This window comes from Stegastes partitus, unplaced genomic scaffold (genome assembly GCF_000690725.1).
Source record: "Stegastes partitus isolate 25-593 unplaced genomic scaffold, Stegastes_partitus-1.0.2 Scaffold272, whole genome shotgun sequence".
Classification (NCBI taxonomy): domain Eukaryota; kingdom Metazoa; phylum Chordata; class Actinopteri; family Pomacentridae; genus Stegastes; species Stegastes partitus.
The window spans coordinates 340,977-356,569 of NW_007578003.1; the positions used below are offsets into that span (position 1 = coordinate 340,977).

A 15,593-nucleotide genomic window follows, 5' to 3' on the forward strand; every position below is an offset into this window, starting at 1 on the left:
CTTCTGACCCTTGACTCGTTTTATCTTGGCGCCGTCTTGTTGTGCCCTTATCCTGCAAAAGTGCATATGTAGAGCGTTCTATGGAAGGACGGCGTAACCAAACGGAGCAAAACGGGACGGGCGTACGGGCTTAGTCAGCAGGTTTGAGCCGTTAAACCAGCCAGTCTCTGACTCAAAGCTTGTTTTAATCTTTACTAATGGAAAATTGCCACTGATGCCACTTTATTTGTAGGTGTTCAAGGTAATCAACTTGAGTAGGGACTGCATGTTGAGGCTGTGCCGCAATATTCTGCAAAGTGTTCACTTCCTCCCACGCAGCGTGCTGTTCAACCTGCGCCATTAACTGCATTGGTTCACTCTTGTTGATAAGCGCACTTTGGGCTAAATGGATGTGGTTCTATATTGTTCCAGGAAGAAATGCTGCCATTTTTCTTCCTTCTTCCTGGTGCAGCTGGTTACTTTAACAGCTGTGCCAACTTAACCTTAACAAGAGAAGGAGAAAGATGGAAAGCGGGAGGGAGGTGAATATAGGATGCTTGTTGAAGGCGCAAGACAGACTCAATTAGACTAAATCTGACCATGGCTTCTATTTTTAGCCGCATGGCTGGGGAAAAAAGGGGAAACACCACTGCCTTCTGACCAATCATAGAGGTTATCTTTTCGCCAATGAGAGCAGCGAGATGAAGAAGCAGTGAGAGAAAACTCCACCCCTTACTCCCGCAACAGCTACCTCAGATACTCTCATCATCAAAGCCCACACTGAATGTCATTATTTGCGATTTCCACGATGAGAGCTAAAGTCTAACACCCGGTGGATCTGCCTGCCACCAACCGCATTAAGTGACTCAGTAAGATAAGTTTAACTGGGGTGAGTGAGAAAGTGTGCGTCTGTTGAGAGACGTGTGTGTTTTGCGCATTGGCGCTCGCTGTAGAATACTCGGATTACACGCCTTCCTCCGTCCTCTATTGGATGTTATTAAAACACATGAACTGGAGGGTTGCGGTCAGACAGGACAACCTCCTGACATGCACACACCTCCCAGCCCCCCACCCTGCCCCTCGAGCCAACATCTGGCTGGATCTCCCTGGATTTACACTAGGCACATTTTTGGAGTCAGGCCATATTGGAGTTTTAATCCAAAGCCTCTGCCCTCGCCCCTCCGGTCACAAAGGGCTAAAAGGGGAAAGTGAGGGCTGTGGATGGGTTAGTGACTTTGTGTGGGTCAGAATTCAGGAAGAGAACGGTTGCACAGACGGGAAAAGAGCAGGACTGATGAGGCATTCTGATGACATATGGGGTTAAAGATGCTGACCATGTAGTCGCTACATCCTCAATTCATCCTCAAATCCTCAAATCAGTTGTTGTCGGGTACCAAAAAAAAACGAAGCCTCAAAAAGCAGTCGGACGACTAGAGGGGGGATGTGTGTATTTTGTGTAGAGTACAAATCCAGTCACATGGTGCGAGTGCATTTCAGGTCACTTGCCAAAGACAAGCGTATTAATATCACTGCTTGTTGCACTTGTAGGTGGTGTGATTCTTGTTCAGTGCACCTAAAGGCATGTCCATGTCTATCCACCGTCCCCTCTGTCCCACTAACTCCGTCTCCCACCCCCCCCACCCCCTTCTCTGGCTCGGTTTCTAAAGCCATCCCGTTCGTTCGCTCCAACTCTTTGTCTCTCGCCTTCGTTCTTTTTCCTCTCTCTTCCAACCTTTGTCAGTGGAGCAGATTAAAAGGCAGTGTGCACGTGTGAACTAATCCGTGTGTTAGTGATGGGCTTCAGCCCCGGTCTCTTGGCCACACAGCGAGCGCATCCCCCCCCTCTCTATACTCCAACCAACTCTGCACGTGTGTGTGTGCGCGTGTGTGTGTGTGTGTGTGTGCGTGTGTGTGTGTGTGTGAGTGTGAGTGAGCACGTGTTTGTGTCTGTGGTGGCTGCTTGAAGAGGGTAAATTGCTGAACTGTTCTTTCATCCCCTTTCTCTCAAAGTCACTTGTTTTTTTGTGATTCATGTTTATCTCCTCTGTTTCCACTTTATCCTCCATCCCTCCTCTGCACTGTTGCCATGTGCTTCGATGGGTTTAGCATGACAGCAGCATTAGCCTGCCTGGTAATCAACTGCATTTAACTTTATTTACCTTGTGATTCGAGGGTTGGGTTCCTGCAGGCGCATTGATTTTATTTTTTATTTTTTTAACTCCCATTTGCATGTTATTGCCGTCAGTTTCCAGCGTGCCTTCAGCCCTGAATCCATATGCGTATCTTACAGTGAGCTTGCTGCCAATCGGAAACCCGCTCTCTCGCTTCCACGCGCTGAATCTCTTTTTTTGGGATTGAGGTCACAACTGCCTGAATGCTCAGAAGTCTTGTTTCCACCCACCCACCCAGCCGCATGCAGCAATGCATTTTCACCCGCTCTGCATTTCTTTTTTCGCTCTCCGCCATCAAACCAGAGCATCGGTCCACATCCCGTGGAATCCCAAGACTTGTTAATAATTGTTTAACTCCTTAGATGAGGAAAAAAATGTTGCTGCATGTGGAAGAGAGATGAACATTCTTCTCATTCCTTGGCCCTATTTGTCAAATTTAACAATTGTCTGTCAGTTTGACGGTAGATAATCGAACTGGCTAGGATGTAACACACAGGCCGACATGTGAACCTTTTCTTTTTCTAAAGAGTCGCACAAGTCAAAGTAATGGTGCTGAAGTATGTTTCTATCAATAGAGTGTAAGTTTTGCCTCCTTGTTTCATCAAGATTTGTTGCATTCCCTGCCAGATGAAAGATGTTTCTACCATTCAAACCTGAAGCAGCCTTATGAGCACTCACTAGCTATCACTGTCAAAATGGTCAAGCAACATACCATTACTGGCTTAGTTCACTTAGTCCGCTCTCCTTTGTAGCCCAACCAGCAGTGCACAGCTCTTAATCTTTCAGGGTTAGGGGTTAAATTTCCACTGATGCTACCCATGCATAAAACATATGCACTCACGCTCAACTCCAAGCACGACTGCGTTTTTTGTCTTTTCAAAGTAGTTTATAGTATTCGAAAAACACGTCACGTCAAATCTGAGATGCAAACTTTGAAACGAACCGGGTAGATTTCAGATATTTGCCATCACTAAACCCAGTGGAATTCCTGATAGACTGGCTCTCGCTTGTGCCCATGGCTAGTTTCTGGGCAGATTACACAGACAGAATACTCCCCTTCCTCCCCCACTCTCTATATCTCTCACCCTCTCCATCTCGCTCCGACTCTCTCTACATCCATCCCATCTGTCCGTGTTTCATAGAGGAGATGAGGGAAGCATCAGTCTGTCAGGGAAAAAAAAAAAAAAAAAAAGATCCTACAGTCGCTGTAGGGCAAAGATTGCTCTAATCTTGTGTGTGCATGTGGAAAACGCTGGACGGGCCGACGCGCCAAAGGTGGATGAAAAAGAACTTTCACCAGGCTGGTCTTCAATGTGCAGCTTTTGTGTATGTTTATGGTTGCCTCAGTAACGAGGGTCACTGCGTTTTTTTTAATCCTAAAGCCCCATAGGTTTGTGGCGCCGTCCAGTGCATTGTCCGGTGGGTATTAATGACACTAAACACGAGTTACGCATCACGTGCCAGCCATGGGCTAATGCTCGAACCATCTGTCAAATCATAAATCATCACCACAAAGTTTCCCACAAGAAGGAAAAAATCAAAAATAATGATTTCGCCATCCACATCGAGACATTTTCAACATATATTCCGGCTCCGGCTGTACATGTAATTTCCTTAACTTGCCTTTTTATAGCTCAGATAATAAAGCTATAATTGGCTAAAGCACATACGGCGGGCTCCAGTTTTTTGCAGCCAGGCTGGTGCCTCTTTGATGACTGTTCCAGCAGTTAACCTAGTGAGTAGTAGTTTCCCCTTTTGAAAAAAAAACAAACAACCTATTTAGTCAGGTGCCATTTTCTGTATGGGTAAACATGTGACCTTGGCTGCAGGCTGACAGCAGTCATGTGAGAGAGCGTGGGAGGGAGTGATCGTATGACCCCACCTCAACAAAGAATGAGATAAAGACATAGGGGGTGTAAAAAAAAAAAAAAAATAGAGAATCCTAGAAGAGGCATCTTTAGCAGAAAAAAAAAAACAACCCTGCCTATTGTGTTGATCCGGCGAGCCAGTAAACAAAGGTGGTTAGCAAACACAGAGCGCTGCTGTGTTCATTGTATTTCCATGTGCATGTTTGTGTAACAATATGAACGCTCATGTGTAAGAGCTACAATGCATAGTGCACAGCTGTTTGTGTGCACTTCAGGTTTATTTGCATTCATTTAATTGGCAGTTAAGCCAAATGAAACTACTTCTTTTTTTTTAAATTTAATTGTCAGTAGAATGAAATTATATGGATCAATGGAACTTGAATTTGGTCCTATTGATCCACAGAACAATAGGGTGCGCAATCACCTGCCGTCGACAGTTCCTGTAGTCACAGCAAAGCATCATGGGGGACAAACGTACAAGCTGTCATGTGGTTTGAGCCCTGCCCTTCTCCATGTATATTACATGTCACCATCTGCAGAGTGTGGATCAGTGTGCCACATGTTCGCATGTTGTTCCACCATGTATGATCCGGGCGAGGGGGCCTTACATGTGATTTGCCTTTGTGACCTTTTGAACCATTTAAGAAATAAGCCTCTCACATTTGCTATATTTAAACGTGAGGTAATGGATTTGAAATGTTTTGGAAAATAATGGAGGGGGGGAAAAAAAAACAACACATTTTCTGTTGGATTTAATTGCCCTCCTCCGCACGCTGAAATAATTTGCCGTTGATGCGTTGCAGTGAGCAACGGACACGGCTTAGCCTGCTTTAAATGAGGCTTTGCATTACAAAATGCTCTAATCACTCCAATAATCTTTGACATCACTGTGAATCATGATTTGCGGCTGCTTTAAATGAGCCTCGACACTGCAGACGGAGTAAGGCAGAGGAGGAACAATAGTATTTCCTCATAAAGTCAAGTTTTTTTTTCTCCTCCCTAATAGGGCCTCTGTAACGATGTCTTAATTTCCTTTCTTATGTCAATTTAAGAGATTTACCACTGAGACAGTCATTGGTGATGTGTAATTAGTGTAATAACTGGGTGAAGGGTCACATTTCCTCTCCCTCCACATGTATTAGAAGTAGGTCAAATTGGGAGTGTGTGTGTGTGTGTGTGTGTGTGTGTTAAATGGGTTTGCGAGAGTGGGGGATTTGCCAAAGAGAAGTATATTGACTGGTATCTGGGCTAGAAATCTGACTCTCCTCTTTCAAAGCATGTCCAATAATTATGTCAGACATCTTGGATGGCCTGAGAAGTTATCCATTATTTACATATTCACAAGTATGGAATCTAGGGCAGCTATGTATTTTTTTTTCTTCCACGGCTCAGACTTTATCTAACTGTGTTGGTTCCAGAGGACTTTAAAATGAAAAATAAGCAGAAATACACGTTGCTGCTTGCAGAAACTGTCCGTCACTCTTTACGTTGGGGTGTTCTTTTGTTGCAGATAATTTTATTCAGACACAAAGAACACGCAAATGTGTTCACAACCTATCAGATGTAAAAAAAATAAATAAATAAATAAAAAAAATCTCATGTTTAATCTAGAAAGGTCCAAAATTTTGAGCTGATGTTTAAATTCATGAAAAATCCCATCAGTACACAGTGTCTGTCTTAAATATCAAATCACTTGTCCTTCAGTTCTGACCGAGTCTAGGTTTCTCTCATGTGTGTTTTGCCCGGTTCTCCAGAAGCCGCCACCTGGTCTCGCAATTTTCCCTGAAGGTAACAGGGAAGTACTGTAAACAAGTCATGTTGATGATGTTGAGCTATAAAGACAGACTGTAAAGAAAGTAGTGTTACCTCTGTGTGAGGTAGTATCTGGGTTACGTTTGTGTTCGTAGCAGACACAAAACAGGACGTTCTGGATGGCCCCTTATTTAGGTGAAATAATAGAAAGCATCCAAACAAATAAAGGCTGTCTGTGTATTTTAATTCTGTAAAATTGTAAATAACCTGTGTCCTGTTAAGAAGAGGGAAGAAATAGATTAAATATTGTTAGCATCATATCTTCGGTACTATAATGTCCTTGTGTTTTGATGCAGTTCTGAATAAATCTGACAAGCTGCTGATAACTGATCAAAGACATATAATGTAGTTTGAGGCAGTATTTTCCTCCGAAGACTCATCACCTTTCTTTATATTCTCTTACGTTTTTGATAAATAAAGAAGCCGGCTACATTTAGGACCAAAACATCTGATAGTAGTTCAAGAACTGAATCTTTTTGATAAAATTGGGTATGACTAGCTCTCTCTTAGTGATGAATTAATTCTACTTCGAATTCCAAACATTTCCAAAGGTTTTTATTTTACAAGTCACTGAAAGAGTCTTAGTCTTTTTGAAGCCTTCTAGCCCAGGAGCGCTTAGACAAGAGAAAACCTGGAACAAGGTTGAAATAAAGGTGAAGTCCTAAGTTTCATATCAAGCTTCCAGGGTTTCTGGAAATGTTTCTGTAGCTAAAAAGGCTAAATTTTTAGTGTACCACCTTAATAGACATGACCGTCTCTGTGTTGGTGTTTTAACACGACTGAGGATCTGTTCAAAGGAACATACAGAAGCTGCTTTTGTGCACAGTTGGGCTGTACTCTTCATGGTATTCCTACACTTCTTTTGTGCATTATTCAGCCACAGTCACTGGAATATTTTTAAGACACTACAGCTCTGATTGCACTTGGCATCTCGATGATGTGGGAATTACAGCTTGTTGCTGTCGTTACACTTGTTTTACGTCAAACTGGTGAAAATTGTAAGGAGTGTCTGTCAGTCTGCGTCTGACACCAGCTTTTAAGTACAAAGATATCATGTGTCAGAATATGTAGGAATGAATGCGAATGCTGCAATGTGTGTGCCCTTCAGTGCCCTTCCAAAGGCACGTGCACTCTTCACGCGTGTGTGCACGGATGATACAAGAACAAGGGAGGTGAGTGCTGAGCTGTCGTACATAGGATGTGCGTAGGTTCTGTAAGAGCTATGGTGGGCAGCTCTTCCATACCAACAGGGAGAGCTTCAAAGTGCTTCTTTAAAAAGGACTCAGCTTCAATCACATCGGAGGCAGTTTGACGCATTTCACCAACAAGTGAAAGAGCTACAAGAAGATGGAGAGCAGTGCAGAAATGACGGCAGACTTGTTTTAGTATAAACACTCCTCTATTACTAATCATGATTTTAATTGGTGAACCACTTGTCTTTGTCGCAAAAGTGATTACAAACTGTACTGCAATCACATTTGAAGTGTTATTTGGCCTCGCAAATGAGGCGGAGGTCTGCGGTTGAATTAATCTCAGCCGAGGCAAGTAAACAAGACTGAAAGTTGTGGGATTTAGGAGAAAAAGAGAGGGCGTGCACGTGATTCATGGGGAGTTGGGTTCAGAGAGGAGGGTAGATGCGGAGGAAAGGTGTGGTGCAGTGACCCGGGGCCGGCTGGCTGCTCGCTCACATGTCAAAGCCAAAAGGCAGAGCTGCCTGCCTGCGAACCCATCTGGGGCCCATCAGGAACACAAGCCACAGGATCACACACACACGCACATGCACACTCCCGAGCATGACAGACACACACACACACACACGAATACATACACCAGAGTGGACTGAGTGGAGTGGAAGTGCTCCATTGTCTCAGGACGACAGAGAAGGCTGGTTGTGTCAGTAGTGAGCCAGCAGGAGAATGCGAGAGAATGATTTTACATGCCTGAATTATCTTCTTGTAGATTATTAGCAGGTTAAGATACCAGCTGGTATTTGGGGTTTTTGTTTTTGAATGATTTACGAATGCGTGCAAAATCTAATATATATGTTGCGGACAAAATAATCATTAGCATGTTGTATTGTGTTTCCTTGAAAAGCACCAGAAAAAATCTCCACATATGTCTCCACGAGTCACTACACCGGCTCACTGGAGGCAGCAATCGTGATGCAGAAAAAAGAACAATTGCGGCACTTGTAAATCTCAAGGTAGTCAAAAGTGTTTCATGATTTTTCAAGTTAATTTTGGATTTTAGTCACCGTTATTGTACAAAAAAAAAAAAAAGCTTGAAAATAAGATGACTATCTAGATTAGTAAGTAAGACCTAAGGGCTCCTTTTTATAAATACTGTGAACATTTACTTTGTGAGTTCCAGGTAACTCCCGTGAACTTGTGGGAGATCAGCGGCAGCAGCAGCAGCTTTAGATGTGGGTTTTCTTTGAATAGCCAGTTACATTATAAATCGATCTGTATTAAGACTCGAGTCCTCAGAAGCTCAGTGCCTCACTGCCAAAGAGAGAGCGTGGGATTTCAAAAGCAGCTGTTTGCTAAGGTATACCCACAAGGCAGCGAAAATAAAACCACAACAAAACGAACATGCTGTTATATTTGCTTGCATTCCCAGGAATCTCCCTCTGCTGAATACAAGGACAAACAGGGGCTGTTTTTGCCTGTGTTGTCTTATTGTCAGCGAGGGATTTGATATCCCTGCTGTGCGTGACAGTTTGGAGCACAGGTCCTGGTAGCAACTGGCCACGTGTTATGTAATCCGCCACAGATGGAGAGTTCCTCATTCAGGCAACCTACAGCTCGGTGTGCCATTCATTAGACGCTGGAAGCGCAAAGTGGAGAGCAACAGTCTTGCAGTCTTGTTGTTGGAGGAGTACTTTGACGCTTCGTGGGTCTTTTTGCTCTATCAAACAGCTTCCACCACGTCTACAGTCATATGCAACAGATCGTATTCATTGTTATAGTTATCTGTGATTTTGATGTGTTTTTCATTTATTGATTGAAGTGATTTTTTTTTTATTGAGTGGAACCATATCTCAGCTTGATGAACAAACGCATCAAAAAAACAAACAAACATATTTTTGCCTCTCAGACTCACTTAATCCTTTTGCATCTGTCTGAATGTAGGTGTGCAAAGATCACTCTCCTGCATGTCTCATCGTGACCTTTTATCATTTTTAATCTCAGAACTATGATTTTGAAGCATACAGTTTGGATTATATTTTCACAAGTTCTGTCTGCAGAAAGTAACCTCTGCTAGTGAGCGCTCCTCTCAGAAGAGCGCTTTGACCCCTGCTGGCAGCGTCTCCACATCAGCCACATTATCAGCGCCCTACTGGAAGTGATCCTGTGATGTCACATCCTTTGACTAAGTTTACTTAGCCGATGCTTAGCCTCAGCAGCTGAGGACGTGAAGTTATGAGGCTGCACAGTAAATCCATAGCTGTTTATGTAACTAGCACCAGTCTTTTCTAAGAACTCTGGAAACACAAGCCTCTGTTGCTGGTTACGTGGCTACCAGAGGGCGGAGGCAAAGAGAGATTTTGCCTGCAGCATGCAGGTATTTATGTTCACAAGCCACCACTCATATTATAAGCTGCAAATGGCTTAAGCTGTTTGGCTGTGGGTCGACATGATAAACAAGTGTTTTCAGGGATTAGAGACCTGTCTTGGGTGAGGGGGGGCATCACCAGTAGCCACGAACCTTTGACCTTTTAAAGACAGTTTTACCTCATCAGGCAGACATAGTGATGAGCTCGGCTTTTATGTGTGTGGGTCAGTTTGCTACAGCTGAACCTCTCTCTCAGCGAGGGCCTGGTGACCTGGCATTGCTATCAGAAAAGTATTTTACATTTTCAACATTTAAAGGGCGTTTAACTCTAAAATGCAGTGAATAGGCCTGTGTCATATGTGCAACTACTGTCAATACTGTCTGGTATTAGGCTGTCCAGTGCGATAGCTCTTCCGTCCTCACAGTCACACTCTGTTCCTCAGATACTCCCTCTTGTGCTTTTTGCGGCTTCTTTGCCATCTGTAGTTATCAGAGTACTACATAGTGGAGTGTGTCACACGCCCAGAGATTACAACAAATGCCACGCAGGCGTCTCACATGTGTGCGTGTCAGTAAGAGGTACAGTGAGGGTGTCTGATGTCCACAGCCAATAGCTTTTGTTGCCATAAGAGGAGATCAAACAGTACCTCAGGTATCTGCAAAAAGGGCAGAACCTGAAAACCAAAGCGCTGAAAGAAATGACAGGCTCCTTCTCATCGTCGTCATTATCTGGGTGTGGAAGGGTGTTTGTGGCTTTACAGCGTTTCAGCAAAGAGTGGTGATTCAACAGCCTGACAAGCGACACCTCATACGACAATTGCTAATAATGGTTCAAGTGCTGGGAAACATATTGGGTTATTTCGGACATTGCCGGGCCTAGAAATGTGGTGATCCTCTGATACATTTGTCATGTCAGTGGATCAGGGTGAGGGCAGGAGAGGTTGTAAGTGGGAGTTATCTGGAGTTGTCTGCTCAGATGCTTGTTTTAATCTCTACGGTGTCTGGAGTTTGTTAACTCGATGCCTGACAGGCCAGACAGTCAGACAGGCCCGTACATGACCACAGTGTCCTGCTCTGCCCTCACAGCCTTCATTATCAGGCGCTCCATGGCCATCTGTGATGAAATGTTTGTTTGTGTTCGTAATGATCGGAACACTAGGACTGAGTGAGACGTCCATAAAATGTGCACATAGATGAAAGATAAATCTTGTGACACTGGTGGACAAGTGCGTGGTTGTTCTTGTGTGTAATGTGAAATTATATGTGTGTCAGCTCTTCAGCTACAGCAGCACGATAAATAATTTACTGACATATCAGCAGTGTTGAAGCATTCCATGTGCATGGCCCACTTAATTCGAAAACGGTCATATAGCAAACATGGCAAATGGCGGTAAAATATACTCGATGCGTCAGTTCCTCATATTTGCCTCGTAATCCTGATTATAGTGTTGAACGAAATGGACAGAACTGTAATCACACTGGGGAAATATTCCGTCTTGTTGCCCTATCTGTAACGTGTCCTCGACGTCTCCCAGGTGGATCAGTGTGTATCGCCCCGGGCTGCTGTGAAAGAGTAGAATGTGAATAAGTGGCAGCTGATGTCTGCGTACGTGCAGATGAGGGGCTCAGATGAGACGCGCAGACAGACATTTCACAGATAAAGGGGGGAAAACTGGCCTCCGCAAAGGCCCGTGAATAGAGCTGATTAAACAGACAGATGACCTGAGCCAGACTGATAGTCATCGTGTAAACTCCCAGAATAAAAGGGTGTGTGTGCACGTGCGTGTGTGTGTGTGTGTCTTGTGACTTCTAAACTTTTTAGCCCTACAGACTGAATCAGGGCACCTCCTCGTTTCACTCCCCAGACATGCGGCACTTGTTCATATAGTTTAAGCACACACTCACGCGGTCCTGGTGTAATGGCCGTAATGGCTCGCTCTCATGTTCTTATCAGCACCATCCATGCATAGCCCCCCCCTCACACACACACACACACACACACACCAACGCGCACGGACACATATACTCCAGCCAGCACTCACATGTATCCACCAGTCTTAAAGCAGCAGAGCGTAGCAGAGAGCTGTCTAGCCCAGCATAGCAACTTGGTGCAGTGAATTCCTGCTCCGGTCCCCTGGGCTTTGTCTCCTTTGGGCTCCCCCAGAGATCGTTCCTGAGTCTGGGTCGCTCCACTGAATCTACCGACTCCTAATGCCTCCCCACCCTTTCTCTTCGGTCTGGCTGAAAGGGCAGCCCCTACTAATGGAGCGCTGATTGTGTTATAGCCACAATTATCTCTCTTTACCTCTCAACTTGGGTCCATTAGCAGGATAGATAGTACCTGGAGCCTGTCTCCAGTCACAGAGTAAGGTTCTGTCAGAATGATGGAGCACGCAGGCCGAGCGAGGTCCAGGAAATGCCATTACACCACCACCACCACCAATACCATCAACCCCCCCCTTTCACCCGCCAGGTGAAAGTTGTTTGTAATGTAGGCGAGACGAGTAACTAAAGCTGGGTGCGAGAAACACCTGCAGAGGATAATGTATCTCCTTGAGGCTTATGTCAGATATGAATCGAATGCGGACTGCTATCTTGTTGACCCGTAGACTGCAGATTTATAATACACGAGTCGTGGATTCTCACAAAGAAGGAATATGTTATATTGAGGTGAAAAGATGAATGATGACTGTCTGCACTGGGTTACTGAACTGAATGTGTTTCACCAACATTAGAGGTCATCAAAAACTGGAAAGAATAGTTGTGAGCTAGTTGCTTTTGCTCGAGATGTCATAAGTCATAAATCGCTTGACGTATGTGTCAGGGGGCGGAGAAACAGTCCTTTAAAAACCTTCACGTCTTTGGTATATGTTTGCAACGGACTTCCATGAGATGTTTTGTGAGTAGATTGTACTGGTTTAAGTCACCACACAAGCTGGTTTAGTCAGAAACTGTCAATGAGTCACCTCCAACTGCCTGAACAACTTCTCAGGTGCCATTGAACAAGGTGCTTGACTACCAGGATGCATTTCACCTTTTACAGTTCAAGCTGTACCCCTGCCTTGTTGTACATAGCTTTTTTTTTTATTTTTTATTTTTTATTTAAATAATAACTGTCCTGTTTTCCTCTGTGTGTGTCCTCCCTTTCTGTAGACGAGCTCACCTGAGGCTGTGTCTGGAGCGGTTGAAGGCCCTCATACCACTGGGACCCGACTGTAACCGCCACACCACCCTGGGCCTGCTCAACAAAGCCAAAGCACACATAAAGGTACATATAACTCCCCGACTCTTGGCCAAAACTGGTCTTGATGCGCAGCAAAGTGTAAAATCTAAGCCAACAAGAAGAAGACAAGAGATGATATTGGAAATAGATTTAACCTCCAAAAAAAAAAACCACAATGACGAAACAGTTTGCAGCAACGAAACACAGTGAAGATTGGATAATAAATGACAAGTAATGGTAATAGCACATTGATACGAATGCAAAAATGATGCACAACTAGGCTGAAAAATGTGTCCCTGCTTGAATTTCATTCATTTTGACCTTTGCTGCCAGATTCAACTACCTACTGCTGGGATCATTCCTAAGACGGAGGCAGATGTATGTGGTTTTTGAGTGCAATGTGCATTTTCTTTTTTTTCTTTTTTTTTTATTGTGGTTTTGATTGACTGTTTTTTTTCATCACAATGCCATTAAGAATCATTTTGTTTTTATGACCGTATTGAAATCCACTGAGGGAAACACCTGCACATTGCTGCTTTTGTAATGGAAGGATTTGGCTGTAGACGCTTCTGCTGTGCTGTTGAGCGAGACATAGATCTAATTCAGCGTGGTTCTGGTCCAGTTGGCTGTCAGATACAGAATGTTATATATATATTTCCTTTACCACAAAATGTAAAAGTCTTGGCTTGTGGGGGGAAAAAAAACCCCTTGGTCACTGGTGATAATTTCCGTGCCTGATAATCCAGGTTTGAAGCTCGTATCGTGCTCTAAGCCTTCACGCTTTCTCATCCACTTTAAAAAACAGGCATGTGACTGCCTGAGATTGAGCAGTCTGTATGTGAAAAGCCCAGCGTAGCGTGCTTTCTCGGAGCAGAGAGGGGAAGTATAAAGCCGATATTGTTGTCGTTGCCCCCCACCACCACTCTGCACTTCTGCTGCTGTCAACTTGAGTCTCTCCATCGCTTATTGATGGCCTATTGTTTTCGTCCGTCGCTGGGAGTCACGCTCGTCAATGTCGGCGTCCGTGACACGAGGCTACAAGGTTAAAGCGCAGCACGGCTGTATCAGGCCCTGACGTGGCCTTTGCTTATATCGTAGTGGCACGAGACGTAAACAAGTAAAGAAGTCGACACGGTGTAAACAAGGCAGGTGGGGGAATCATTTAGGGCCATCAAGGCTGACAAGATCCGAAGAGACACAACATGTTCACTGGTTGGATGCTAGGACAGGTACTGGAGGAGTGTTCGTTTAGTGTGTTTGTCGTTTCTCATAAGAAAGGAATTTCCTTTATTTAACATCTACCTTCAGTATCTCAGCTCTGATGTTTAACTTGCTCTTCCAGCTTCCATTCTCCTGCTCTTATCTCCCTCATGTTTTTTCACATTTGCTCTCAGTCTCCAGACCACCCTCCTATGCCTCCGTCTCGTCTCATTTTTTTCTAGCTGTCCTCTGCCCTTACAGCATTTTTCTATACATTCTACAGTGGGTATTCTTAAAAAGCAATAAATTCAGTCCCAACATAAAAAAAAAAAAAAAAAGCCTTAGAAAGTGTGAAGATGTCCTAAATTCCATTTACAAAGGTCTTGCATCTTTCTTCTCTCCTGCTGCTATGTGATTGCAGCTGTCACAAGATGTTCTACACCTCCAAACTGAAAGTGGGAATGTTGTGACAGTAGATTGTGCTGCAGGATGCAGTTTCAAACAAACGCTTTCACCACTTCAGCTGGGAAGATTGTGAATGTAAATTAAATTACTTCCATTTTTCTATGCTTCTCTATTGTACTTATCTGGGTCAAGCTCATGGTAAATGATTTTTTTTATGCAAGTAGTGGCAAAAACATTTTTAAATAAATGTCAATAAATTCATGTTCTGAATAAATAATGGTCTTATTGATCATAAGAAATATAAATAAAGTAATAGGCATTAAATTATGTTCTAATCTTTAACCCTCTGAACCTCAACGCTGCTGGCAGGATTTCAAAAAGGCAAAATTATGCTTTTTATCAGTTAAACTGTGAATGATCAGATTATTCTTTCTCTTTCTTTCTCAGTTCTCAGACTACGTATCTGTGTTTTGCCTTTCTGTTGGAAATGATCCAAATCTCAGCTTAAAATCGTGATATTTCATCAAAATAAGTTTCTTCTGTATGTGTCAATTAGAAATTCACTTACATTAGTGATTAACAGTCATGTGATGGAAATTCCGGGACTTTTTGGCTGAACTGCAGGCTGTGTTTACACAAAGCAGATAAGACACAAGTATGAAAACAGAACATCAACAAAACGAAACAGTAAAACGCCTGTGGGCACCTGGAAAAATGATGTTGATTTCAGGTCAAGAGATTGAACTTCCCTTTTATGATTTATGACATTATAACTGTGTCACAGAATGCATGTTTGAGTTCTGTCTATGTGTAGCCATGGTTGTGCCGTTTAGATAGAATCACTTTATATTGCAGTGAAAAATGAATCCACAGTGAGTAAAAATGTGACAAAGGGAAGAAAAAAAAAACGCCCAGAAACTGCTTGAGGTTCAGAGTGTTAATTTGTTGAACCCTGCAGAAGCTCTGATTTCAGTCTCAGCCTGGTCCCAGGTAACCGCAGTTAACCTTTCCTCTGTCTCGTCTTTCCCCTGACCAGAAACTTGAAGAGGTGGACAGGAAGAGCCAGTACCAGCTGGAGTCTCTGGAACGCGAGCAGAGGCACCTCCAGCGTCAGCTGGAGCTGCTGAGGGGAGGCAGTGGAGTTGCAGCCCAGAGCAGCCCAGGGGAGGGAGAGAGGATACGCATGGACAGCGTGGGCTCCACCCTCTGCTCCGACCGCTCTGACTCTGACCAAGGTGAGTTAGGCTGCAGACTCTGAACAGGATTTTAATTTAGCAACTACACGGCCATTAACGCCTCCAGCTGCTCTCGGGCTAATTTTATGACTCCGAGGTTGAAGCAGTCAGAGCGCCTCTGGGACTGTGTGTCCAGTGAGTTGTA

At 43.9% G+C, this 15,593-nt stretch overlaps 1 protein-coding gene across 3 annotated transcripts in view; it reads left to right on the forward strand.

Annotated features, from left to right (window-relative positions):
- mxi1 (max interactor 1, dimerization protein) overlaps positions 1-15,593 on the forward strand; it is a 35,822-nt gene that overhangs the window by 15,384 nt on the left and 4,845 nt on the right. For all 3 annotated transcript variants that reach the window (XM_008282448.1, XM_008282446.1, XM_008282447.1), the window contains 2 exons: positions 12,539-12,653; positions 15,250-15,448. In XM_008282448.1, the coding sequence (XP_008280670.1) occupies positions 12,539-12,653; positions 15,250-15,448 (314 nt within the window). The remainder of the gene's footprint in view (positions 1-12,538; positions 12,654-15,249; positions 15,449-15,593) is intronic.